The sequence below is a fragment of the Fukomys damarensis genome, unplaced genomic scaffold, assembly GCF_012274545.1.
Source record: "Fukomys damarensis isolate Sample0158 unplaced genomic scaffold, DMR_v1.0_HiC HiC_scaffold_10, whole genome shotgun sequence".
Lineage (NCBI taxonomy): Eukaryota > Metazoa > Chordata > Mammalia > Rodentia > Bathyergidae > Fukomys > Fukomys damarensis.
Genome location: NW_022900922.1, coordinates 15,862,366 through 15,888,855, shown reverse-complemented (window position 1 = coordinate 15,888,855; position 26,490 = coordinate 15,862,366). Strand labels below are relative to the sequence as shown.

The following is a 26,490-nucleotide window of genomic DNA, read 5'->3' as shown; positions in this document are numbered from 1 at the left end:
GAGACAGCATATTTGCTATATAATCCAGGCTGCCTGTGAACTGATTATAGCCCAGGCTGGCCTGGAACTCAAGGCAATCCTCCTGCCTCAGCCTCCTGAGTGCTGGAATTACAGGCATGCACCACCACACCTGGTAGGCAGATTGCAATTTTGAGCTCAGCTCAGGAAACTTAGCAGTTTAGGGAGAACGTGCCAAATAAAAAGGGCTGGGGATGTAGCTAATCATGAAGACTCTAGGTTCAATCACCAGTATCATGGGGGGGAAAAGGGAAGTCTCTGTGACTCTTCCATGGTAAACAGTATAGCCTGGATGTAACAGAAACCTTAACAGTGTCCCTGCTCGTTGACCCTGTACTGCTTTTATTTATTTATTTACTTAGGTACCAGGGATCGAACTTGGGACTTTGCACTTGCGAGGCAGATGGTGGAACCACTGAGCTAAATCCTTGGCCCTTGCTTTTAGATTCACCTTGAGGAAACAGATGCACCCAAAGATTCATTATGTGAGGAACGACACACCATTCTACACACCAGAAAAACAACCATGCCTAAATAAGCACCAAAATGGGTGACAGAGGCTGGGAAGTAGAGAGAAAATCTTCACATGGGAACGGGACCAAGGGAGGCGGGAGAGGGAAGGAGGGAAAAGGAAAAAAAAAGAATAGAAGGAAAAATGGAGACAAAGTTTTTGTAAATAAAGAGGGAAAGGGGTTGAAGGGAGGGGAGAGGAATGGGGAAAAAAGAAGCAAGATATATTATGTGCAGGTACAAACTCCCTATGACCCATGTGATCATTATGTATATCAAAAGAATACCAATAAAATTAATTTAAAAAAAGAAAAAAAACATGAACAGGAGCAGGTAAAAGAAGGGCATCTCCAAGAGGGTGAACACTACAAAGATTTTTTTAAAATCACATTTTTGAAGTAAATTAAAAAAAATTACCTCTTCCTTTAAAAATAAGTGCTCTAACGTGAACGGAACACGGGGTTTCTGGTGGGGAGGACAGCCCAGTCCTGCTGTCCCCGAGGACCCCTTCTGAGGACCCCATCTTTCCTGGTGACTTTGCCATGGCACCTGCAACTCTCCCTACTTGTGGGGCTCTTGGTCCGGGAGCCAGCGGGTGGTTGGCAGTGACACTGAGCCCAAGTACCCTGAGGGGTTAGGGAGTCTGGGTAGGTCTCGGGACTTTGTGTCATGACGTTGAGTCCTTTGAACTGGAAATTGTAACCAAATTGAACACACATGACGAATTTCAGCAGAGCTAAAAGATAGTTCTGCCGGCTTTCTTTCTTCCTCTGTGCCCTTGGTGGCAGATACCAGGTGCATGCACGCACACACACACACGCGCGTGCGCGCACACACACACACACACACACACACACACACACATGCACATCACACAAGTGCCAGGCTGTCCCATGAGCTGACACCTGCAGAAGTTTGAGTAAATGTCCAATTTTCCTTTCAGCAGTTTAAAGTTTTTAGTTTACTTTACTAATTAAGCCCTCCATTATGAATAGATCTGCAATAAGGAAGCCAACACAGGCAGGTGCCTACTTCTCAGAAAGACATGAGAGGTAAAAGGGGTTGAGATTTGATCCCCTCAGAGAAGACTTCGCAGCATTCAGGATAAGGTGATCCCCAAAATTACCACTCCCTATGTACACCCTGGGGGTCACCTGCAGATCCCATCTTCTGGCTCAGGAACTTCCCCTATGCCACATAGAGGTGGCATTCAGTGACTTAGCCAGCAGTTATGAATTTCAGCTGAGCTTCAGACTGCCCCACATTTGTGCTTCAAGAGCTCAGGTCCCCCAGCAAGCCCATGCCCAGGCCTGCACTCACCTTGCTGCACCGGAGAATAGGCATTGGTCAGGAAGCGGAAGTGGCCCTTGTTGTACCAGCAGATCAGGGACATATTCCCCTTCGTCTTGATCTGGTGTTGGCCACGGGCAGGGGGTGTGGCTGGGCTGGCCAGCATGGACGGTGGGAGGCCTGTACAGTCACTTTTTCGGGGGCTGAGCAGACCACAGCAGTAGATCCCTGGGGGGAGATGCAGACACACACATCCTGTCAGAGAGCCCAGGCACCCCAACCCCACATACTTAGTAGGGATGGGACACAGGACACAGGCCCTCAGGAAGCCCTCAGAAGAATGAAGTTGGAGCCTCCTCCTGTAACCTCCTCTTACAAGAACATGTCCCATGACTACAGGAAAAGCCACGATCTAAGCAGTGGACCAACTGTAGCAACAGTGACCTCATCGATGGGGCCCACCCAGTGCTCAGTACCATGCCAAGCACAGCATTCTAAATGTACCCAGAAATCTCCACACTTACAGGTTATCACACACAGTAGACAAGAGGAATGGAGGCCCCAAGGGCAAAGCCCCAGGTTACAGCTGGAGGGCAAAGACAGAGTGACTTGTGGGGGCAGGGACACTAGCCCAGAACATGCAGTAGTCCTGAGGTTGGCACAGCTATCCCTGACCCTCAGTGTGGGCACATCGGACAGAGAACCACCACCTCCAGGACTGCAGACAAAGCCTGTCTGTGGCAGAGTTCAGTAATTTCAGATGCTTCTAAAATAGGCAATGAGACCTTTTTATCGGTTACATAACCTTCTCTTGAAAAAAAAAAATTCAAATTCTGAATCTCGTTCCCTTCTTCCAGAGGAAGGGACTCTTCCCAGTCTCCTAACTTCGTGAGCCAGGACAGCCCCTTCCTCTCAGTTCCCAGGAGAAGCACAAAGCTTGTGGGGAGACAGCCCTGACGGCCCAGGTCACCCCCAGGACCTCCGTCTGCCCAGCATCAACCCCACCCAGACACACGCTCCGAGCCAGCCTGGAACGCGCCTTGTAGCTCTCGGTGCAGGCTGATGTTGAGTCAGGGAGCACCTATCACACACCCAAGTCAGCAGGGCAGTGGCCCTGGCTCTGCCTACTGGCTCAGCAGCAGAACGCTATTCTTCAGCATGACTGCTTCTCCAGTGGTGGGGCCCGTCTCCAGTCTCCCTACTGGCCCATCACACCACCTGCTCAGGGTCAACACGAATAGGCTTGAGCTGCACAGAGGAGTAGGATGCGGCCTGCTACAAGGAGCAGAGGTCAGCTGCTTCCCCACCTTGCTGCATCTGAGGCCCCCACAACCTAAGAGGTGCCACTGTTAGGGATGATGTCTGTTATATGGATGCACAAAAGGTCTGTGCCCGTGTGGCTGCTGTATTAGCATGGTGCCTTCTGTGCTTTCTTGAGAAGACGAGATCCACACCCGATTGCAGGGTGACTGAAGTCAGCATGCCTCCTGGGCATCTCCTCTGCCATAGCCCTGGGACTGCCTTGCCTTTGTAACAAAGAGCCTAGCATACTGGATCATTCCCTGTCTAAACACTTCTCATCTGTCAGGGACATGGTCGTGATAGAGACGGAGGGTCAGTCAGGAGTCTGCAGACCCTCACTACAGCCAGGCTGGGGTCTCTGATGGCCACAGCCATACAGAAAAGGATACAGAGTAGTGCCTAGAAGACCAGGCCTAGCTGTGCCAGCACATCCCTGAGACAGTGGCCAGGACTCATACACTTCGAAGTTACCAGGGCCCCTTGTCGCCTGGTGCTCTACCGTCTACAGTCACTAAACCTTGCACCCCCAGCCCCCACTACCCTCTGGCGGGCCATCTGGGACACTGCATGACAAACCTTGCTTCTCAAATTCTTCAAACAGTGTCAGGCTGGTGATGCTGGGCCCTGTGAAGATGATGTAGTTCTTGCCAGCCGCATCTCGGCACAGGCTTCTGGCCACCATGCTGTGGAGCTGGGGCTTGCTCTTTAGTGCATCCAGCCCATCAGGGCCCCCACCTTCCTTCAAGTGGACATAAATCTGTAGAGACACACGGAGTCAGCGCACTCCCAGAAGCAGAGCCAAGAGCCCAGGGCTGGGGAATGTGGGCCTCCATCCCCAGGCTGGGAGCATGTGAGAAGCCAACCCTGTGGCCTGGGGTGGCCCCGAAGCCACTTCACACCCAGTCAGCTGGGGACTCAGCCCAGATGCTTCTGTGTGGAAAGGTCAGAGTGGAGAAGGAACAGGCCGAGAAGCCACAGGCGTCGAACTTGGCAGTCAAAGTCAACACAAATCCATTACCAGTCTTGCACTATGAGGGTCCCTAACATTTACCATAGATTAGTGATGGGGAACCTTTTAGAGCCTTCAATGATAAAAACTGGCCACTGCGGCACACATGCCATAAATTTGCCACCACTGTCATGATGAAGGTAAAGGCTGCTACGCTAGCTAGCCAGGGCAGGGTGAGGCCAACACTCACCTAAGGCCCAGGCCAGCAGGGTGGATGTGCTAAACTTAGCACAGTCTGTTCTGAGCTCATCTCCAAAGGGGGGCCACCCAGAAAAAGAATGGCTTTAAGAAGAGCCTGGCCTTATCTGAGGATTTAGCTCAGTGGTTCCACTGCCTGCTTCTCAAGTGCAAGGTCCTGAGTTCAATCCCCAGTGCAAAAAAAAAAAAAAAAAAAAAAAAAAAAAAAAAAAGAGCCTGGCCCTGTTGGGCACTGTGGTGCATACCTTTAATCCTAACACTCTAGGAGGCTGAGACAGGAGGAGCACAAATTCCAGCCCAGCCAGGACAACTTAGCTACTGAGCTAGACCATCTCAAAATTTAAAAACACAAGTCTGGGGATGTAGCTCAGTGAAAAGGCCTTAAATTTGATTCTCAGTACAAAAACACAAAACAAAACGCCTGACCCTGCCTGTGGCTGCACCTATGAATTCCCCCAGGCAGTACTGGATAGCACCCTTCCCTACAGAAAACCAAGCTGCTGCTTCTACCCTTCTGGGGAAGGGTAGCCCTTCCCCAGCTCCTATGGCTCCCCTATGCCTATCCAACCTTGAGGAGCTTGCTGACCTTGGAAACACAGATTTTCTAAGGGAGGGGTGGCCAATGTGCCTTCACCAGAAACACCAAGACAGATCACACACAGGATCCATCCTGTCAAACGGCTTGAGGGTCACTCGCAAAACACAGGTGCCTGGCTTCCTTGGGGCAGACAACAGCCAGCAAGCGAGGTCTGATTCTGCATGCTGGACAGGACACAGGTGCACAGCTGAGCAAGGCACCTTCAGAGAAGTGATCAGATGACAAGGAAAAAACTGGCACTGGGTGACTGGTCACAGATGTTGCAGCTGGTCACACAGTTTATGACTTACTGCAAATTTCCCTGCATTGACACACACAGTTGTGTCTGTCATTTATATTTCTGTGTATTTTTTAAAAAATCTACATACCAACTCCGTGGTTTAGGTATTCTCATCTGTCGGTCTGAGCACGGCCCAGGTCCTTTTCCATTTGGGGATACAAAGTTGAAATTGGAGTATGGCCTCATATTCCTGTCTAGTGCTCCAGATCTTCTTTGGTACATCTGGATCATTTCCTGTTTTTACAGGGCTGAGGTTCTGGACTCTATCCTCTTGGATCCCTAGGGCTCCTCAGCAGTGATGCCTGTTTCTCAGGTGAGAGCCTCTCTACAGTGCACCTCCTCGGCCAAAGAGCCTGGCTCCTCTCAAGGGCTCACCTGGCCAGGCCAGGCCTGCTGTGATAACTTCCCTCTAACTGGTTTAAAACCATAATCCAGGGCCAGGGATTTAGCTCAGTGGTGCCAGCACCTTGTTGGCAAGTGAAAGGTCCCAAGTTTGATCCCCAGTGCCAGAAAACAAAACCAAAAACCAAAATAAAACCATAATCCATCTGCCAGTCAGAGCCCCTTCACAGATCCACCCAATTAGTTTGGGAAAACAACTGGAAAGGGTGTGTGCACGGGACGGGGGTGTGTCTCAAAATGTGTCCTCTGTGCATGAGCATTCTGCACATCTGCAGATCTCAAAGACCACGGTGATAAACAGAGCACCGGTCCTATCCGACCAAAGCCAGCAGGACACTGATGACACTGTTTTATTCCTGGAATCAGACAGATGTCAACTGTCATGTGGATCAACAGTGAACCCCACCTTCACAACCCCAACAGTGTCAGTGAGGACCCAGAACAAGCAGGGAGCATAGAGTAAATGTTCAGTGTGGGAATTCCTGCAGGGAAATCTGCACCATCAGGGGAAACCTTGAAGTCCAGGCATTATGGAAAAGAGTAAAGAGGCACAATGGCCAGAGACACCATTCGGCCCATGGCCATCAGTGGATGGACAGAGAGCGAGAGAAAGCATGTATACAATGGAAAACAATTCAGCCTTAAAAAGAAGGAAATCCCATCAATTACAACAACAACCTGAAGGATATTAAGTAAAACATGCCAGGCACAGAAAGGCAGGTACTGCATGACTCACTTATATGTGGAATCTGAAAAGGTTTCAGAAGCAGAGAGTAGAATGGTGGTTACCCAGGCCTCGGGTGGGGCAGTGGTGAGATGTTGGCCACAGGGTTTAAAATTTCAGTTGGATGAAAGGAATAAGTGCAACACAGTGACTACTGTTGGTGATAATGTATCAGATTCCAGAAAACCGCTGAGATTTTAAGTGTTCTCACCACGAAATATAGTGTGTGTGATAACACATTAATTAGGTCGATTTCACCATTTCATAATACGTACACTTTAGCATCACCTTGGACACAACAAATTTATGCAGTTGCCAGTTATAAATAAATATTTTAAAACCGTAAAATTATTCACACAGTTTTACTCATGATTTACACTTTTTGGAATTCAACCCAAGGTAGCAATCAGAAATGCACTAATAGGTTTCACATATATAATACTATGTCCATCTCAGACTTTTTTGTAATAACAAAAAAATTAGCATCAACCTAATTAAACTATACAGTACAGACTGATTATGTGTGTGGGTATAACAATATAGTATACTTCTTTAAAACATAGAAAATATATTTAATAACAAAATGCTTGCAAAAATATCCATGTAAGAGAAGTAGCCAGTAGTTTGTTTAGATAGATACGCTATGTCCTCAAGTGGCTATTTTTGTATAATAAAGTATTTATGGAAATTATAGATATTCTGTAAGTTTTGTGGTTTTGATGCCAATATAATTTAATCTGAGAATGATACTGGATGTCATAAAAGGACTTCCTGTCAGCATGAACCAGCGTGTGTGGCACCTAGCAGGTCTGGCATTGAAGTTCCTGTTCCTTACCAGACACTGCATTCGGCACAGTCTGATGGCCTCTTGTTCTCCTGCAGCCACACGTTTTTCCAAGGTGAAATGTTGAGGACAGTGTGGTCACAAGACTATGTGGGATTCCTGGCCAGCTTGCACTCAAGGGCAGGGCCATGTCCTCAGGAAGTGTGGACATGGCAGCTGTCATGGGCAGGGAGCACCACTGAGGGACAGTTCTGTTCCATCAGGAAACCTGGAGAAGGCAGCCAGCAGGGGGCAGCAGCCAGAGGCCACTAGTCCTAAGCCTGAGGCATTCATCACTGTACAGCAATGAGCTTTTAAAGTGAATATAAAACAGGATCTACACTCAAATAAGTAATACAAAAACAAAGTAATCTCAAAAATCTCAGCCTAGGGGTACTATTTAGCGTTATAAGGGCTGGGAAAATCCAGCTCCACAAAAGCCCCACCCAGCAGGGGCTTCCTGCCTTGGGGCCACTGGCCTAAAACCTCACTGGTCTCAGCTGCTCTGCCTGACTTCAGCTGGCTTACAGATTACAGAGGACAACAGGGTTCCCTTGGTGGACAAGTGAGCACCAGTGGAGCTGCATCCCCGCCTGCAGTGGGGCCCGACTCCATCCAGATGACAATCAATGGGTGACCTGAGAAAGCGGAATCACAGAAGCCACAAGCATATTTTTACTCGACAAGAGCCCCCAACACACGGCACCGATATGCACGCCATCTCAGAGTGGTGCGACTCCTGGTCTGCACGTAAAGAGTGAAATTATAGCTGGGCACAGTGGTGCACACCTGCACTCTGTCAGGCTAAAGCAGAAGGATTCCAACTGGGCAACTTAGCAAGACCTTGTCTCAAATGTAAAAATGTAAAAGGATGGGAATGTAGCTCAGGCCTAAGGTCTTGGGTTCAATCCCCAGTAGTGTACATAGGTGTACGTGCATGTGCATGTATACACACACACACACACACACACACACACACACACATAGGAAACACGACGTCTCCCATGCACTCTAGCATCACACTCACAGTCCCATCAGCACACAGTGACAGGTTCCCCTCTGTGGAGCAGCGTGGGGTCTGCGAAGACACTTCCCCACTCACAACATGAGCTGGGCTGACACATCTTTAGGGCAGGAAATGAACCTTTAGATATCTAACCTGTCACTTTTCCTAGAAAAGTTTTTCTTATTCCTCTGAATGATTAATTTTTAAATACATAGATTTAAAAGTAGTAAAGAAAGCTTATTGATACACAGGGCTACCCTTTGCCCAGGATAGTGTCACTAATCCTGCATGTTCCACACTGATGTTGCACCAGAAAGGACCTTGGGTGTACAGACCACACAGCAGTCTTGGGGGATGCTCACACGCCACAACCACCACCCAGCCTTACTTCTGTGATACCCCAGGACTTCAGAGGAGGGGCTGCATCCATCCTTTCCCAACCCCTCCAGAGAATGAGCCAGCTATGGAGACTGATGGACGCAGAGGCCATTCAGAGGCACCAGCTGACCAAACTGCCAGTTACTGCTGTCCTCCAGCCTTAGGGAAAGCAGGGAACCTTTCCCACATTCCACCCTGACTCTCAGCCCTGCATCAGTGCACAGCGTGTTCGGGGATGTGAGTGGTGACTTATGGCTGCATGTGAGGAGCCAGGGAAGGTGCAGGTGACACAACTGTGGGAAAACAGGACAAGAAGGGCCGACCTGCCCTGTAGGAGGAATGCAGCTGAGGGTGGAGGCGTCAGTCTCCTGGGATGCCCGTGACACAGCCACTCATGAGTGAAGGAATGCAGAAGTGTCCACACTCGAGAGGAAGGAGACCACGCGAGTGTTACAACAGAGGGCGCAGCTGTCACCGATGGGGCTGTGGCGTTGAGCCAACTTACCTGAAGGGTTGGCTGGGAGGAGAATGAGCAGGGACAGGCTGGTCACCCCTGCCTTGGGGAGGGAGCAGCCACCCCTGCCTCCTCAGTAAGCATCATTAAAAGATGAGAGAATCATGCTGGAGATTTAACTTAGTGGATCTGCCGCCTGCCTCACAAGCGCAAGGTCCCAAGTTCGATCCCCAGTACCAGAAAAAAGAGAGAGAATCTGATCACAGTCAGCACAGGCCCAGGCCCAGGCCCAGGCCCAGGCCCAGCCCCAGAAGCACCCGCCGTTCCGGTCACCTGGACTATGAAGCCAGTGGAGGAGCACTGCCGGACCCACAGGCTGAATTTCCGCTTTTTCCTCTTCCGCAGTTCACGTTCTGTGCATGTGGCAATGAACACGGGGTCCTCATCGATCAGGGGTTCATGTAGCACCTACAGGAAAGGCAGAGGTTCTCATGGGGGCAACATGAGCTAGGTCTCTGCCTTTAGGGTTCTTGGCGGCCGGGGGGGCGGGGGCAGTCCACCAAGAACCCAGTGGACCTCTGAGCACAAGCCCTGGTGTGCAGCAGACATCCTGGTAACTATTATTATTGGCCTAAAGTCCATAGTCCCGACCCCTACACAATGGAGGGATCTGTAGAAGGGTCCCGGCCTCAGGCTGGGCACACCCAGTAGAGGGCACCCATTCCTTCCAGGGAAGCCTCTTACCCCTGGTTTCTCCCACTTGCTAGCCCTTTGCAGCCTGTGAAACATTCAAAGCCCATTTGAAGCCACTCTAGCAAAACAGGTGACCTAGCTGTGCTGGGAGCAGAGGGATAGGATGGGAAGGATGCACGGAACAGCCTGTCCTACCCCTGCTCACCTCTCTGCCCAACATGTACACCTGCTCTTGTTCCTGCCCCACAGGAAGGGGAACCACCTCATCCTCCGTTATCGAGCCAGCAAATGTGCCTCTTTCTGCTCACCACGGACACACCTTCAGCTGCAGCCTCAGATCTATTCACACCAGAGCAAAAGGCGCAACAGGAACTGCTGGTTGTCATGATACCCCGCCCTTTTCCGTCATTAAGTGAGTTATGAGTGGGTCAGCACTGAGCAGGTCCTGAGCAATACCTCTGATCTCCAGACACTGTACACTAGAAAAACCCTTCTTCTGAGGGAAAGAGAGGACAGCAAGTCTGTCCTCCGTGCCAGCCCCCTAGTCTCCTCTGTGCACAACAGCTCATCCTGGGGAGTGCCAGTGGCATGTCCACTATTTGCCTACCTACATAGCCCACTGAGGATGTTTCTCTGGTCAACCTGGTTGTGAGAAATGTGGTATTTTCTATTTTGCATTGTATACTGGTGGGACTAGAAGACTTCCGAAGGCACCAGGCCATGGGTGCTGGGCACATCTGTGAGGAGACACACAGTGGTTTAGGGCCAGGAGGGGTGATGATAGAGAGCAGGTACAGAGAAATTCCTGGGACTTGGGAGAGCAGTGGGAAGAGGACCATCCCACAGGTCTCCAGAGACAAAAGCAATGCCCTCCCAGGGAGGCCGGGGTACACAGATGGCCATGGAAGCTTAAGGTCAAATCACTGTTTCCCCTTGTACCATCCAGGGACCCAAGGGGTGTTCAGGGGGGAAAGGCAGCATTTCTGGCTTCCCCAGTAAAGGGTCAGGAAAAGTACCTTCCTCCTCCCCTCCTTCCTCCAAGAAATGCATCTCAGGGCGGATGAGACCACAACCTCAGGAGCCAAGCCCAACATGGCCAATGCTGGCGCCAAGTCAAAGCGTCCCATGTGAGTCCCAAGAGAGGATGGTGCACGCTGAGACAGACTGGCAGACGGACACCTAGGCAGGAGGTGACACTGCCATGAAGACCTGGTCCTGCTAAATGCTCGGCAGCTCAGGCACTCTCCTCTTAACTTTCCCAGCTTGCATTTATCTGAAGCCGGCTCAACAGGACTCTGTGATAGCAGACAGGCCCTTGGCCTCCCCTCATCTCGCATCCAGCTGTAAGAGGGGTACCTGGGTACTCTGTCTGACCTCCATGTCCCCTGCCATCTTGCAACACTGTGCTAGGGCCTGGAGTCAACCTCTTACACCTGCAGTCCCAGCTTCTCTGGCCCTGGCTTCCAGCTCGTGTGAACAAGCAGGAGGTACTAGTGAGAGCCTCCCTTGGGCCTCAGCTCCTGCGGCTTCCAGGTGTCCCTTTCCTTGGGGGCTTCACTCTCTCCTGGTTCTCCCTGACCCTGGTCATGCCCCGCAGCCCTGAAGCTACACAATCTTCAACTCCCTTCCGACTCACGATGCACTTCCCTACTGGGATCTGACCAACCCACGGGGTAGCTTTGTAAAACATGGTAGTAAATAAATAATATATAAATAAAATTAACAGCAGTGATAAAGACCACAAAAATTATGCAGTTTTTTTAAAGTAAAAGGAAAAACAAATAAACAAGTATGACCTGGGAGCCACTCCCAAACTGAGCCTTGTCAACTCAGATACAACGAAGAGAAACTGAGCACAGAGTAAAAGGATGATCTCTCAGGGTCTCCCTGTTGCCCCCAGCCCTGCCTGTCAGGCAGTGGCTTCCAGGGACATCTGTCCTCACAGCTACTGTTCAGCTGCTGCCTGCTGCAGGCTCAGGAGGGCTGCTGGGTCTCCTCAGGGTGCCTATGGCCACAGCTGAGAGGGACAAGGCCAAGTCCACAGAGGGCCTGCAGATGCCAGGCAATGGAGAGCTGAGACTGCTGCTCTGGGATGCACAGTCAGCCCAGGACAGGTAGCTCACAGCAGACCTGAGTGTGACCGTGTTGAAGCTGCCTGGCTGGGGAGCCAGCAGGGTCTTTAGGCCGCTGCACACCAACCATCCGACTAGCCAGCTGCCAGATCCCGAGAGATGCCACGGAGAGTCCACCGTCTGCCACAGCAGCTCCTGAGCAGCAGACCCCAGCAAAGTCAGGAAGTGTTCCTGCTTATTGGGTCCTACCGACGTATCTCTAGTCTGGTTCATTTTCAAACAAGCAAGTTAGCTGGGCATGACAGGACATACTTGTAATCCCAGCTTCTCAGTAGACTGAAGTAGGAGAACTGCAAGTTAAAGGTCAATCTGAACAACAAAATCGGACCTTATCTTGATTCCAAAGTTTTAAAATGGCTAGGATTTAGCTCAGTGGTAGAGTACTCGCCTATCATGTGCAAGGACCTGGGTTCACCCCATCACTGAAGGAAGGACGGAAGGAAGGTCGGAAGGAAGGAAAGCAAGGGAAGGAGGGAAGAAAGAGGAAGGCAAGGAAAGGAAGGAGAAGGGAGGGGAGGGGTGGGAAGGGAAGGGAAGGGAAAAGAGAGAGAAGGAGCAAATAAATCATGCGTCTTGGCTGCAAGTGGTCTTGAAGGCTTGTGATCAGCAAGACTGTGTCCTCAAGCATCTCTCCTTAGGAAGGTAAGTGACACCCGACACAGGACTAAACACTGGGTGGGATTCAGCAAATGGAATAAACAAGGATATCTGGGCTGGACACTGGGCTCTGGGACTGGATAAGACTACAGAGCAAAGACAGAAGAAAGAAGCACACCATCATCAAAGAGCAGGCCACAAACCATGGAAATCACGAGGAACCAGGAAGGGAGGGCTCAGGCGGACATGAGGCAGAGAGGACACAGGTAGACACTGGGTACGGAGGGCTCAGCAAACACCAAATAGGGAAGGAGCTGAGTGAGCAGAGCCACCACTCCCGGTACCCACTGAGGATGTCAGGACAGTCAGGTACCTGCAGTAGGTCCTGCGCTCTCAAACCCTTCCCGAGCCTCTGGGCTGTGTCCTGACACATGTGCCCCTGACACATAAGCAGGCTCAGTGGCCTAAAGAATCCCAGTCACTGCTTTCCCCACCCAGAAGGTACCCCAGGCTAAGCACACTCAAAAGCATACAAGAAAGTGAACTCTGGAGTCCCTCATATCTACCTGGGGAGGAGGGCTGCTGGAGGATGGAGAGAAGCCCCCTTCCCAGGAAAGGGCCAAATACTGCCACATCTGGGGCTGGAGCTGTGGCTCCCAATATCCGCCCGATCGAGGTTGGACTTGTACACATGGGTTCATGGGATGGAACAACAGCAGAAGAGATCCTGAAGTGACCTCCAAGGCTGCGCAGGGCAGGAGGGCAGCTCCACGTCATGCCTGCAGCAGGGGAGGCCAGGGCACCCCATGGGTCTCACCTGGGTCTGGGAAGGCCGGAAGGCGGCATGGAAGCTTCCCTGTAGAGCATCCAGGAAGGGCTGCACCTTGTAGAGCCCGTGTGAGGACTGGCTGGAGCGGAAGGCCACCACGTGGAAGTACTTGAGGATCTTCTCAAAGCGAGCCTGGCTCATGACCAATGCCAGGCTGCGGTTGCTGTAGAAGCCGCCGCTCCAGATGCTGAGGACCGACTCACAGTGGGACACGCTAGTGGAGATCACGTAGCCCAGGAAGGCCTTCATCTCGGCCAGTGTCACCTCTGCCCAGGCACCATCACTGCCAAAGCGCTCCTGGAACTTCTTGGCATACATATTGGTCTGCACCACCATGTTCTTGAGGACATTGTCGGGGACAAAGAGCTGGAAGAAGTCCATGGCACTGGCACTGGGGGGCATCTTTCGAGTTGGACCTGAAACCCAAAGACAAGACAAGCTCTCACTACCATACCTGCCTTTGCCCGGTAGGTCGGACAATGCCCCAGCCCTGGGCCTCTGCCACCCTTCCACTCTCCACCAGGAGGGGCTGGCATGGCCACGCTAGTTAGAGGCTGGGCCTGGCCCTCCTGTCCACCCTGCCCATCATCCAGGCCTCTGCCACACCACTGCAACTGGGCTGCTCCCTTGCAATGCATGCCACACAGAAGGCTGGCATGGTACCCACAGGCACAGATCCAAAGGAGAGGGACACAGGAGGGAGGGGGACACATGCAAACACGGGCTTGACGATTCTTTTCTGGCTTTGATTTTCTGTAAATAAAGTGCTTCCCTGTGTGAGGTTTGAAAAAACCATTCAGGGAAGGTAGTGGTTTATATAAAACATTCCCAACACAGCAATCTCAAATTTATTAGTGAGTAAATCTGAAAGGGTTGGTTTAGATCATTTCATCAATGTGATAAAAAGCTTCACAAATTGTGACTAATGCAGTCCCTCTGAACACACTTATGCTGGGTTAAATCCTGATAAACCCTTTGGGAATAGGAAATATTGTAAGGGGAAAACATCTAACACACCCAACCTACAGGAGCACAGCACCCCATTGTGGTGATGTAATGAGCTCACCCTCATTATCAAGGAGTGAGTGGGAGCTGTGATTCACTGTCCTTACCAAGAATATCATAACCACCTATTTCTAGCCCCAGAAAAGGTCCAAATTCACAGTTCAAAGTATGGTTATTTACCAAAATAGGTTTCTGCTTTTACAGCACTGTAAAGTAGAAAAATCCTAATTGAACTATGCTAAGTCGGGGTCTGTGTGTGTATGTGTGTGTGTATTTACATATATATTACAAGCTATGGCTTGCCATCCTCAAGACTGGCTGAGGGAATGCAGACTAGAGATTTGGAGATAAGCTTTGTTTCTTTTGTCTCCAGAGGGTAATTTTAAATAAAAGCTCTGTGCATTCTTTAGATATTAATTGCTACTTGCCCTAGCCTTCCTTTGCTGCTGATTTAGACAGTCTGAAGTAAACAAGTTTTTACAGCAAACTAAGAAAATGTAAATAAGACATCATGGGTTTTTTAATCAGATGGACAGGTCTGGACTGTTAACACCCTGGATTTACTTTTAGCTAACTGTACAATCTCAGGTAAATTTCTTAATCTTTCCCAGCACTAATTTTCTCATTTTGAACCGAGAAATACAGAGTTTGAAAGGTTTTCAGGAAGAGTAAAATGAACACAGTCACACCTATGGCATAGCCCATTAGAGGGGAGGCACTTTAGGCCTGGCCACCATCCCTGAGACACTGATGCCTGTGGAAATCTGCCACAGGTCAAGGGCTTTCCAAGGCAAACTCCAACCATCCTCAGTTTCCAGAGGAACTGGAGTCTGGGGAGGAAAGCTGTCACCAGTTTTACCAACCACATTTGGATAGGTGGTCACATGACAGGCCAGAGGACCAAAAGAGCCTATGTTCACACCTCAAACAAAAACCTTGCTTTTTCAGCAGAGCCTAGAAGCCCCTGGAGGAGAAGCCATAAATTACTGAGCAGGGGCACTAACACGGAGGGGGATCAGCTTCTCTCTGCAGTATCATGCTGACTAAGTGGGGTGGAATTTTCTTTCCTCAAGTTATGTTTAAAGTAATTCTGCTCCCAAGCGATGTCAGGACTAATCTACACGGCAAACCCAACCCTGGCCTGGCCAAAGGCTTCATGAGAAAAGAGGGAGATGACGGGTTCCCACTTCTCTGTTCAGCTTTGATTTGCGAGCTCTCTCCTTGGCCTTTCTCCCTGTAGTAACTCCTGATATGGTGAGAGGAGAAGAAGGAAAGGAGGGAGGATCGGGAGCGGCCCATAGAGACAGCCTCGCTTTGGGTGTGAGAAGGGCATTTTGGATAAACTGATTTCTTTGCTATAAATTTTCAGCAGTTTTAGGACACATATGAGGGTCAATTAACATTTGTAAAGTACAATTTATTTCCATTTTATTTTTTTCCAGAAAGTATTTTAAATGAGGTTTAAGATAATGGGATCATTTATCTCCAGGCTAAATCAAACAAGTACAAAAATAAACCAGAAGGTCCTACATCAGCACAAAATTTACTCTCATTTTCAGGTAGAAAGAACCAACACCCTGGTCTCTGCATCACCCAGGTGGGGCCAGGACCCAAATGTCACCTATCCCGCCCTCCCTCACTCCCCTCCTCCTCAGGGTAGCCCAGACCGCCAGCCCCAACACCCCTCAACACCTCAGGGTGACTTTGAGCCCTCCAGGTCTCATAGGAGCCGGGCTCTGGGGACAGTGATCCCCTCTGCGCGTCTGCTGCTCCAGATGCTCCAGGAGAACCTCCCTGAGCCACAGCAGGCTCAAACCTCTGAGCTGTGCCAGTGATCCCCCCACCCCGGCCCTGCCCCCACTGCTGGGAGAGTCCTCAAACAGATCCACAGATGCACAACAGTGCACGGACAGGCTGCAGCTGCTCTACAGACGCAGCTCCACACAATCCTCAGTCAGCAGGGGAGTGCGGCCAGGTCTGAGGGATTCCAGAGATTACAGGCAGAGCCCCCAGACAGGCTGTAAAGGCTGCTAGAAGACCTCCAGGAAAAGCTGCCAGAGAAGCCACAAGTTTTGACAACTGAGGAGCTCATAGGGTTGGCTAAGAGCTTTGAAGAGCTGTGACATGAAAGGGCAGGGGCTACCACACAGAGCTGTACTTTGTGGACTCACAATTTCCCCAAATTGAGCAAAAGAGCCCTATACTGATTGACGGCCATTTCCATAAAAGGGTAATGTAGGAAGTACCAGTGCCACTATGACGAACGCTAGCCACAGCAGTTTTCATCTTCAACCGAACTTATCACCCATTCTCTTGGGTACTTTTCCTCCCGCAAGGCTTATGCTAGACAAGCCTCTGTCTTTCTGGTCAACACCAGGGGTGCAGAATTCCACCACTCGCCAGCAAGTGCTTCTAACTTCCTTCCTAGCTTAACTTCTTCTTCAAAACCAAGTGACCAGCAGCAAGCCTGACTGTGTAGGACCAACATCTCTGCAGAACAGGACCCCATATGCATCCTGGAGGCCATCCTGACACCCAGGTCAAGCACCTTCTTCTATGGCCCCAGCAGGGGCATACCACATGTGGCAGCCAGGAGGGTCATGGGGCATCCCCTTCCACACAGAAGTGACATGTTCCCAAACCACAGCATATGGGACATTTAAAGATGTTCCAAACCATTCCCTACACAAGGCACATGCATAGGCAGGAGATGGCCATCCTCCCATAAGCCTTAAGACTCCATGCCTGCGTGATGGCCAACCCAATCACCTGCCACCTGCAGATGTTCTGCTCAAAAACATTTCTCAAAAGTGTTCTGCTGGGTGAGGTGGCCCTGTCTCCCAGGGCACTAACAGTGGAGCAGTCAGAAGAAAAAGTCACTGTTGTCCTCTCAGCGATGAGCATCACATGCTGGACCAGCACTGCAATTGTGACCCTCCACAAGGACCCCCTCCTGCTGTAGGTCCCACCTCTATTTCAGTGACATTCAACACTCTGGTTCACAGGGACAAAGGATTCTTTGGACTTTGCCAGTGAACAGGGATCAGGTCACACTGTCTGCACAGACTGAATGAACGACTTACCCTCTGACCAGATCTGGGATTGATGTAAATGGCAGGACAACACAGGAAGGTTTATGAACATTGTGTCCAGCACAGGGCTGATATCAGAGCAAACCCAAGGTCAGAATGTGAATGAAAGAACTACAGCAAATGCAAAGCCTCATCATGGCCAAACTCCATTAGGAAAAGAAACTTAAAGGGCCAAGAAGGGACAGGGCTACTGTGACAGTCTGTTTGAATTGCTGTGCCTCAGTAAGCCACAGCCCCCTAAGTGCATGCTGCTCAGGTGACAGCCCAGCCACAATGGCCTTGACCAAGCTCAAACACTCCCCTCAACTAAGATCATCCACTAAGATACCCACTAAATTCTTTTCCTGAATTCTAGGCTACAACACAGTAAAAGAGAGAGTCTGCAGATTGAGAGATAAAGTTTCCTGCAACTGCAGTCAGGAGGGATAGGAGGTTCCCTTCTAGCTCTCCATCATCTATCTGAACCCCCAAAAAGATAGCCATGAGAAAATAGTGGCCTCACCCCATCCAAGAATCATCTGGATGCTCTGACTCTCACATGAGGCTGTTTTAAGCCTCCACTGGGTATGGGAGGGGAAAAAAGTTTCCCATTTCTGTGGAGAACCACAGGGTGGGCATAGGGGTGAAGAGATTGGCCCGTATCGAGTGGCCCCATTCCACAGTGATTGGTCTGGAGGGGCCACCCAGACTGTTGGTTACTATTTTCCACAGCCTCACAGCCCTCCCACCACAACCACAGCCACTTAGCTCTGACCCTGATCAGAATACTACTACCCACTTTCCACCCACCTGGGATGTGGTCTCTTCCTTGGGCTCCTTCCCAATTGACCTCTTGTGATTGGGCCTCAGCTAAAGCCACTGATATTCCCACAACCACCCTGACCTCACCTTGGGAACACACTACAGAGAGAGAAGCCATGTGGGCACCGACACTGGACATGCCAGTGTAGACAGGACAGTGGTCACCCAGGTACCTCTGGAGAGTCCCCTTCATGGTGCAAGCACTGAGCCAGCCAGTTTAGTTTCCAGGAGCCCCATTGAGCAGTGCTGGGAGGTTCTGCAGACACCAAGGATCAGTGAGAAATTGCTCGGGCCATGCACCTGGGGAACAAGGGCCTAGCACTCACCTGCATCTCACCCCACCTGCTGGGGGACACCTGGCCCTGTGGTTGCTTCTGGTTTGCGATGCTTGCATGATGTTCTAACTATAAGGACAGCTGAGGAGGAACCCAAGTTCTGGGAGAAGTAGGAGATGCTGAAGCCTACCAATTCGATAGACACAGACTTGGGATTTGACCTTGTGACTAAAATAAATTCTTAGAAGGAACTGTGTGCTGCTGAGGGAAATAGCTCCTCCCCAGGGCAACCTGGAATGATGCAAGTGGCACAGGCCCAAGGATCTGGCTGCCAAAGTGCAAAGAGTAAATCCTAAATATTTGCAGAGGAAGTATGTGTGGGGTGTGATTTATGGAGCTGCTAAAGGGGTACAAGTAAGAACACAGAATCTTTGTTTCTGGCTGTTTCCTCGGGATTTAGAAGTGTCTAAGAGACACTTACCAGACATGGGATGAGCAAGGAAGTAGATGGGTGGGTGGGTGGCTGGCTGGATGAACAATGAAATTAAATGAAGATAACAGTCTTCAGGATTAAAAGGGGTCAGCTGCACCATGCTGTTCAAGGACCAAAGATTCTGAAGAGCTCACAAAGGAATGATGAGAAGAGGAAGGGAACACCATGGGGCACAGGCCCTACTCTGGGGCAATGTCCAGGGCTAGGGCCCGTGGGCAGAGCCAAGGCAGGGTCCACCCAGTGCGTGTAGGGTGCATATGGTGAACAAAGACAGCTCTGCGCTTGGCCTGGGCCCCACAGTGCCCAAGACCCTGGATTTAGACCTTTGTTCTTATGTTACAATGAGCTTTACACGTAGTCACAGGGACACACAGGACAGGCTGGGGTGCAAATTACAGGGAGCTTTTTGTGACTCTGTCTTAGCTTTTCAAATACAACACTAGGAGACCAAAGTAACAAACAGACAACCTATGCTGACTTCTGGCAGGTATTAGGCAGAGGCCAGACAGTCTCTGGAGAAGCCAGAGCTACTCAAGGCCCCAGACTAGAATCTGGCTCCTTCCATCCAAACAAAGATGAACCTAACTGTGGGCCTGGAGGGCAGACATGAAAAGTCCTCTAGGGCCAGAGCTCTGCTGAGAAAGTGGTATCCTGCAGCAACATTTCTTGCCTTCTCCAGGTGTGTGTGTGTGCAGAGGCAGAGGAGAGGATGGCAGTACGGCTGAGCTCAGAGGCAGGAGGAGGGCATACAGACATGGTCTCTGGTCATGGTCATATCCATGGCCCCTCAATACCCATGGCATTCCATGGAAAGACGGAACTGGCCCCACTGCAGCACAGCTAGTCTCAGAAAAGCAATGGCAGACCATGAATGCTTTGTCCCTGGAGCTAATTATATCCCATAATTCCCTACATAACCACCCATACCCAGCTGGACAGGAGAAAGGAGAAAGAAAAAGACAGGCAAGGGAAGCTTCTTCTAACAGAGCACACCACCTCCAGGCAGTGCTGTGAGTGCTGATGACAGAGTGACAAGCTGCCCAAGCCTGGAGGGGGGGGTGTCCTGTGGCCAGGAAGCCCCGCCCAGTCACGGTGCATAGGTCAGTATCATCTAGGTGTTGCCCAACAGCATGACAGAAAGAAGGTCAAGGCAGCACCCAAGAGAATGGTCCACCATAATGCACACATTTCCAATGCTGTGAGCCTAGGAGGGAGCAGGTCAACAGTGCTGCACAGAGGTTGCACAGGCTAGGTGCACCACATGCAGGTGGAGAGTGGCTCACTGCTGCTGCAACATTCTAGATTCCTTTCCTATTAGAGATTATCTCATGCAAGGAAGGCCAACTGCAAAACACACACACATAAAACCATGTTTGATCTTCATGTACAAAGACAAAGAAATCTACAGTGAGCAATCAAAAGGGAAGGCCCCCGGAGACACAGAATACTATAAACTGTACCTTGCACACGCAAGGATGCTATCTTTCCCTCCACCACCCACTCATGCTCTTGGATTTTGCAGTAAGCTGCTGTGGGAGAGGGCCCTGTGCGAAGGCCAGGACCCACCTCCCCACGGAACCATTCCAGTCCCAATAAGCACAGCAGGAAGGCCGGCGGCTGTGCTCTGCACACACAGGCTACTTATTCCACCTCCTCCTCAGACAGCCACTCTGCTAACATACTGCTGGCAGCCTCCTGGTAGAGAGAAGATGTTTACTCTGCTTATCCCACCCAGCCGGGCATTCACCTTCCAGACAGAAGGTGATCGGCACAACGACGCACGAGTCCCTTGCCAAAGGATTTTCACTGCGACTAGTGAGGGGCCAGGGGTGATGTTCCAGGGCCCTGAAAGTTGTCCTATGCCTCTCCTCCCTGGCCGGCCTTTCTCTGGTGCATCATCTCCCCAGCCGCCCCACACTCAAGTGCAGCTCTGCCAAGATGCTGACCAAGAATGAAATGCCAGAAGGCAAAGCTTTCAGGTGTGGTCCTCTCCAAGGGGTTTCATTTTAATATGGCCTCCATGAACATGAAAGGTTTTAACTTCCTAAACCACTCAAGAGGTAGGATGACAGCAGAGTGGCTTCTAAGACGTAAGAAGCTGGGCATGGGGCTATGACTGTGGATTTGGGGCCTCGATACATGTCCACATAAGTATCACCCAGTGTGTTTCTAAAGGCACTCTGCAGGCACTCTCCTGGCTCACATTCACCTCCTCAGATGAAGGATATAGGACTTCACACCTCTCTGCAGGTCAGGCATCACCGTCTGACCAGAGATGGCAAGCTAGCTCCACTCATGGCTCAGCTAGTAAGTCAGCAGCTGCCTGTGCACATTCCTCGGAGTCCAAAATGGGATCCAAAGTTCCAAGTAGGACTCAGAAAGGCACTGTGAGGCTGAGTAATATCTGCTCTAAAATCTATTCGGCTCGATGAGATGGCAAACAGGGGGACACTGTTCTCCCCAAATATTTGAGCGTGCTTGAAAGGCCAGCCCTAGCGATATGCACAGCTGGAGAAACATACTATGTCTGTGAAAGAATAAACAGGTACAAAGTCTCCAGCGGGAAACAGGACTTTGTGCAGAATGTTCCTGAGGTTGAAACTATGCTAAGGACATAAGCAGAGATGCACATGTGCTGTACGACAGACAGAAGCATCAATCAGTAACACGGCCCCACAGGAGGGAGCAGGTAATGCCTGGGACATCCAGGCTACAGAACGAACACTACATCAAGAAGAAAGCCATCAGGGAACATTTAGGAATTTTTTAATTTTTCTGAAGAATATATTTACAAAGTTACAAAGTACTATAATATGAATAGGGTGGTACAAACTAAAAGTTTAAACTGTGCCTTGAAATCAGTAGGATGTAAGGCAAAGGATGTAAGGCTAAACCACCTTTGCCTGACAGGGTTGCTAGGGACTTCAACTGGTTATTTAGACTTATGTAATATGGTTTTTGGAAATAATACAAATAAATACAAAGTCTTTTTAAATGGACACAAAACACAGCACATGGATTCTGTTTGCATGTGTGGCACTGGGGATGGGAGCCACACCTCGCCCACTCTACACACATGTTCTCCACTGAGCTGCACCCTAGTCACACACATGGAATTTTACAGAAAGGGGCGGAGCAGTCCCAATACTCTAACCATCCCCCCAGGTAAAGGATTAATTTATAAAACCAGAGTAGGATTAGGGAGTTTCCCTTCTTCCTTATGGCAAAACTATTACAGCATCAAATTTTATCCCATACCTAGAGGTCACAGGAGAGAGCAGGTGCAGAGTCCAACCCTGGGCCCCTCTGCAGCCCGGAGCCTGTAGTGTCCCGCAGATCATTGCCTTTCTGTGAAGGTTAAATTTCTTCACAGACTTCCAAAGGCTTCCAGACCCCTTTCTCTTTGAGATTCCCGCCCCTGACCTAAGTCTCCAAGATAAAGAGCAGACATGCAAAAACACCCAAATTCAGGGAGACTAAACGCAGTATAGACCTTGGCTGATACACTTTTAATAAGGCTATAAAAAATAAAAAGAATCCCCAAAAATGTTAATATGGCAGTCAGATACTTGTTTGTGCTTTCCACTGGTTATAAATAGTCCTCTTTGTAACTGAGGGCATTTTTGTCCAGCCGGGAAGGAAAAACAGCTGTTAGCAGATGTTGGCAAAATGCAAGCGAGGGCCATGTGGGAAGGGCTGTGTATACCAATGAGGGGTGAGCAAGTGCCAAAGACACTATGAACGATAAATAACTCCTTCCTCCTGATCCGTAATGCAAATAAGTAGACGGTCAGGTTGGATCTGAATTTTCAAAGACCAGAGCTCTTGTGAATTTTCCTCTCCTCATGTGCCATTTTGTTTAGTAGATGGAAGAACCTCACAGTGAACATACCTAGGACATTAGCAGAGCTGTGCTTCCTCTCCAAACCAGCCCAGGGTCATTTCTCTTTATATCCTCCACCCTCCCCTGACCAGTGTGGATAGAGCGGCAGACACTGGCATGAGTGGCCACTTGTCAGCTGTGTCACCCCAGTACTTGCCTCAGTCCCCTTAGCAGAGTTGCTGCAAAGATGGAGTTAATGAGGACCTGTCAGGACAGACTCAGGAAATGCTGGCTACTCTGAGGATTCTCATGCTCTGAGGTCCACAGTAGCCACACAAGCCAGACCCATCCACACCAGTAGCCTCATCTGTATGTAAGAAGTTGCAGCATGGCCTCTGAACTCATGTCTTATGGCCCAACCCTCAGCACAGAGACCCCGGGGTGTCAGTGTCAGTACCTAAGTCTGCTCAGAATAGTGCTCAGAACTCTCATTCCAACCCCAAGGGCTCTGTACACAAAGGCATGGTTAGAGTTTGGGCCCTGTGCCTAAGGCATGTGGGCTGGGTGGGTAGAGGAGGCCCACAGGGTGGGACACCAGGGATCAAGTCTGGTGTCACCACTGATGAGCTGAGAAACACCAAGCAAATGACTCACTTTCCAACTGATGGGACACAACACCCAACACTCACAGCTTAAAGGAAGAGAGGGCTAATTTGGCTCATGGTTCAGGGGATTCAGTCCATGGTAGGAACATTATCGTGGAAGGATGTAGAAGAGCAAAGATGCTTACCTCAAGGTGGCCAGGAAGCAGAGAGCAAAAAACTGGGGAGGGAAATGAACTCTCCAGAACTGCACCCCCAGTGACCCACCTCTTCCAACCAGGCCCCACCTAACAGCACAGTCAGCTAGGAACCAACTCATCCACTGATAAGTATGGCACCTCTGATCTAGTCACCTTCCAAAATCCCTATCACCCAACACCTGAGATTTTGGGAGATATTGAGGGCCAAGTAACAGGCTCTCAGTTCACTGCTGCTGCTTTTGAAAGGGAAGATGCCTCCTTGCTCAAAAATTACAGATGAGGATGGGGTGGCCTCTGTGCAGCGCTTAGCACAACATTGTTATAGACATGCTCAGTGAAGTGTGCTGCCTTCAAGGCTGACAAGTAATGCTCTCCTCTAGCAGAAACCTAGCTCTACAATGCTCCTCTAGCAGGCAGCCTCCAGACTGCGGAGATCTAAATGCAGACACAAGGGGCTGGGCCTCAAGTCACTCAAAGTGAAGATAAGAGTGATGGTGGGCTCTGGGGACGACTCCAATGTCATGTGCTTCTGGGTTTGTGGAATGAAAGACAGAGAAAGAACTAACAATCAGGGTGATACGCTGAGTGCTACGGTGCCATGCACATGAATACTTCACAGAGGAAGAAGCAGTGGTGGTGATGCCAACACCACCATAATGAAGACAACTCAGAGCCCAGAGCTGCAGGGCCTCACTAAGCCAGCTCTGCCTGAGACTGGCCAAGAACCAGGCTGAGCAAGTACAGCCTGAGACTAGCAGAGCCTCCAAGAACATCCTGTAGGAAGTCCTCCAGTTAGGCGTGCCTGACTCCCTAACAGGGACAATGATGAGGCACAGGCCCCACGAAGCCATGGTTTCCCCGCCTAGAACATAAAGAGTCCCGACCTCAAAGAGAAATTGTGGAAATAAAACAAAATACTGTGCATAAAGCAGAATACAGCATCTGCTTCACATGAAACTTGGAATTGGCTCTGGCTATTAACACTGTCAATGCCATCTGCCAAAGTACTGGCACTCTGAGCATGTGCCACACAAGCAGACAGGGCCACTAGGCTCTTTCTTAAAACTACTGAGGCTAATTAAGGTTGCACCTCTTGCTTCATTCGGTGTCTACAGAGAAGGCACACAATAGTTATAGACATCAGTAGTAAAATATATTCCCCCTGCGCCCAGTCCTCAAGTCCACGTACAGGGAACTCAGCAGGAGAGAACGTCATGGGTTAACAACACCAAGACTTCACTTCTGAAATCAAAAGTGGCACAAAGTACTGGGGAAATTGTTCATGGGCCTCCAGCCTCTGCATATGATTTTAAGCCATCACATGAGAGGTGGCATTGAACTGCCTCTGCTGCATGTGTGGCCCTAGAGGATTACAGTGAAAGGTCATCAGGTGGCTCCTTCATGAACAGGCCTTACTGGCAAGTGGACACTTGACTGCAAAGGAGATACGACAGCCTTCCCCACTGCCTCTCTCTTCTCTCCACATTCAAAACTCTCCTGCATCTGAGCCTTGTGGCCAGTTCCCATATCTTGACTACATAACTCTGAGCATGCCTTGGGAAGGGAAAGAAAGGTATGGGTGCTGCCTGGAACTTGGAAGCTGAGGCTTATCCTGGTGGCATGTGACCCTCATAAGAAGTTGCTACTCTCCATGTGTGAACCACTCACCAGATCCATGTGGTCTGGCAAAGACAAATGTCCCATGAACACTCCTGTCCTGAATGGTCACAGTCCCTGGCACAAAGGCCAGCTCTCAGCATGGCCAACACCTGCTAAAAGCCACCCACCTTCTCAGCAACCCTATGAACAGTGCTGGCACTACCCTCCTTGCATGAGTCAACCAAAGAGGGCAGCTGCCACCCCAAGGAACCTTTCCCATGGCCATCTCAAGAACCAGACCCTGAAAGAACTCATCACCAAGCACTGCGTTCTGTTAATCTCTGTCTGATGCCTACCCAGTCCAGCGCTTGCGGGTTTTGTTTTTTTTTTTGGGGGGGTGTCCTGGGGATCAAACTCAGGACCTTGTGTTTACAAGGCAGGCACGATGCCACTGAGCTAAATCTCTGGCCCAAGTGCTAGCTATCTTGAGCCAACCCTGGCAGGCCCAGTAAGGGGAAGGCCCTCACTCCACAGCACCCACCCTCTACCCTGCCCGCTGCCTCCAGAGGACCTGCCCCACCAGGCTTCACAGCAGCAACTAAAGGAGATTCCAACAGCTGGCAATGGGCCTTCCCATCCCACACTCCTTCCGGTGCCTCAGCCTTTTGCAAAGGCAAAGCCCTTGTTTCTATAGCTCCATGGGACCCGTTCGCCACACTCCCAGCCTACCCCACTGACCACTGTCACTCCAAGGCCCCTGCCACACTATGCACGAGTACATTGGGCCACCTGCTCTGCACACTATCTTCCCATCTTCCACCCCCTGGCTCCCACTTCACACCCAGCTGCCAGCATCGGAGTTACTCGCTCTTCCTCTGCTCAACTGGGAGGGTCTGCTGCATCCTCCCATGTGACACACAGGGCTAGGTTCTATCCTGTGGGCTCTGCCCTGCTCTACCACCCCACTGAGATCTTATCTCCAATCCACATCACAGAAGAGGCAAACTGAAGCAAGAGATCTCCTGCCTTCCCATCGTCTGCACTTGAACCAAGAACGATGGCTCTGGCGCCTCTGCTCTTAATCACTACCCTTAGCACGGTAATTGGTAAGTTATGGCGTGTGCATTATTCACTGCATGAGGCCAGGCAGGTCAACAGAACAGGGGCCATGGGAGTCTCTACTGCTGCCCCAGAGGCAAAGCCTGTCACAAGAGGGCAGTGTTTGACCAGGGATGGACAGGAGGCAGCCCAACCGGGGCACCTTGACACTTTCAAAGTAAACTAAGCCAAACAACCTTCGTTGAGCCCCACAGAGAAGATGCGGCAGGACTGTCAAGCCAGTCCCCCCCCCCCCCCC

At 50.4% G+C, this 26,490-nt stretch overlaps 1 protein-coding gene across 2 annotated transcripts in view; it reads right to left on the bottom strand.

The window, feature by feature from the left end:
- The window catches only part of Pgbd5 (piggyBac transposable element derived 5), a 60,994-nt gene that overhangs the window by 10,715 nt on the left and 23,789 nt on the right, over positions 1-26,490 (bottom strand). For both annotated transcript variants that reach the window (XM_010621920.2, XM_033761860.1), the window contains exons 2-5: positions 13,232-13,659; positions 9,326-9,460; positions 3,697-3,877; positions 1,849-2,046 (exon numbers count right to left, since the gene is read on the bottom strand). In XM_010621920.2, the coding sequence (XP_010620222.1) occupies positions 1,849-2,046; positions 3,697-3,877; positions 9,326-9,460; positions 13,232-13,645 (928 nt within the window). In that variant the 5' untranslated portion in view covers positions 13,646-13,659. The remainder of the gene's footprint in view (positions 1-1,848; positions 2,047-3,696; positions 3,878-9,325; positions 9,461-13,231; positions 13,660-26,490) is intronic.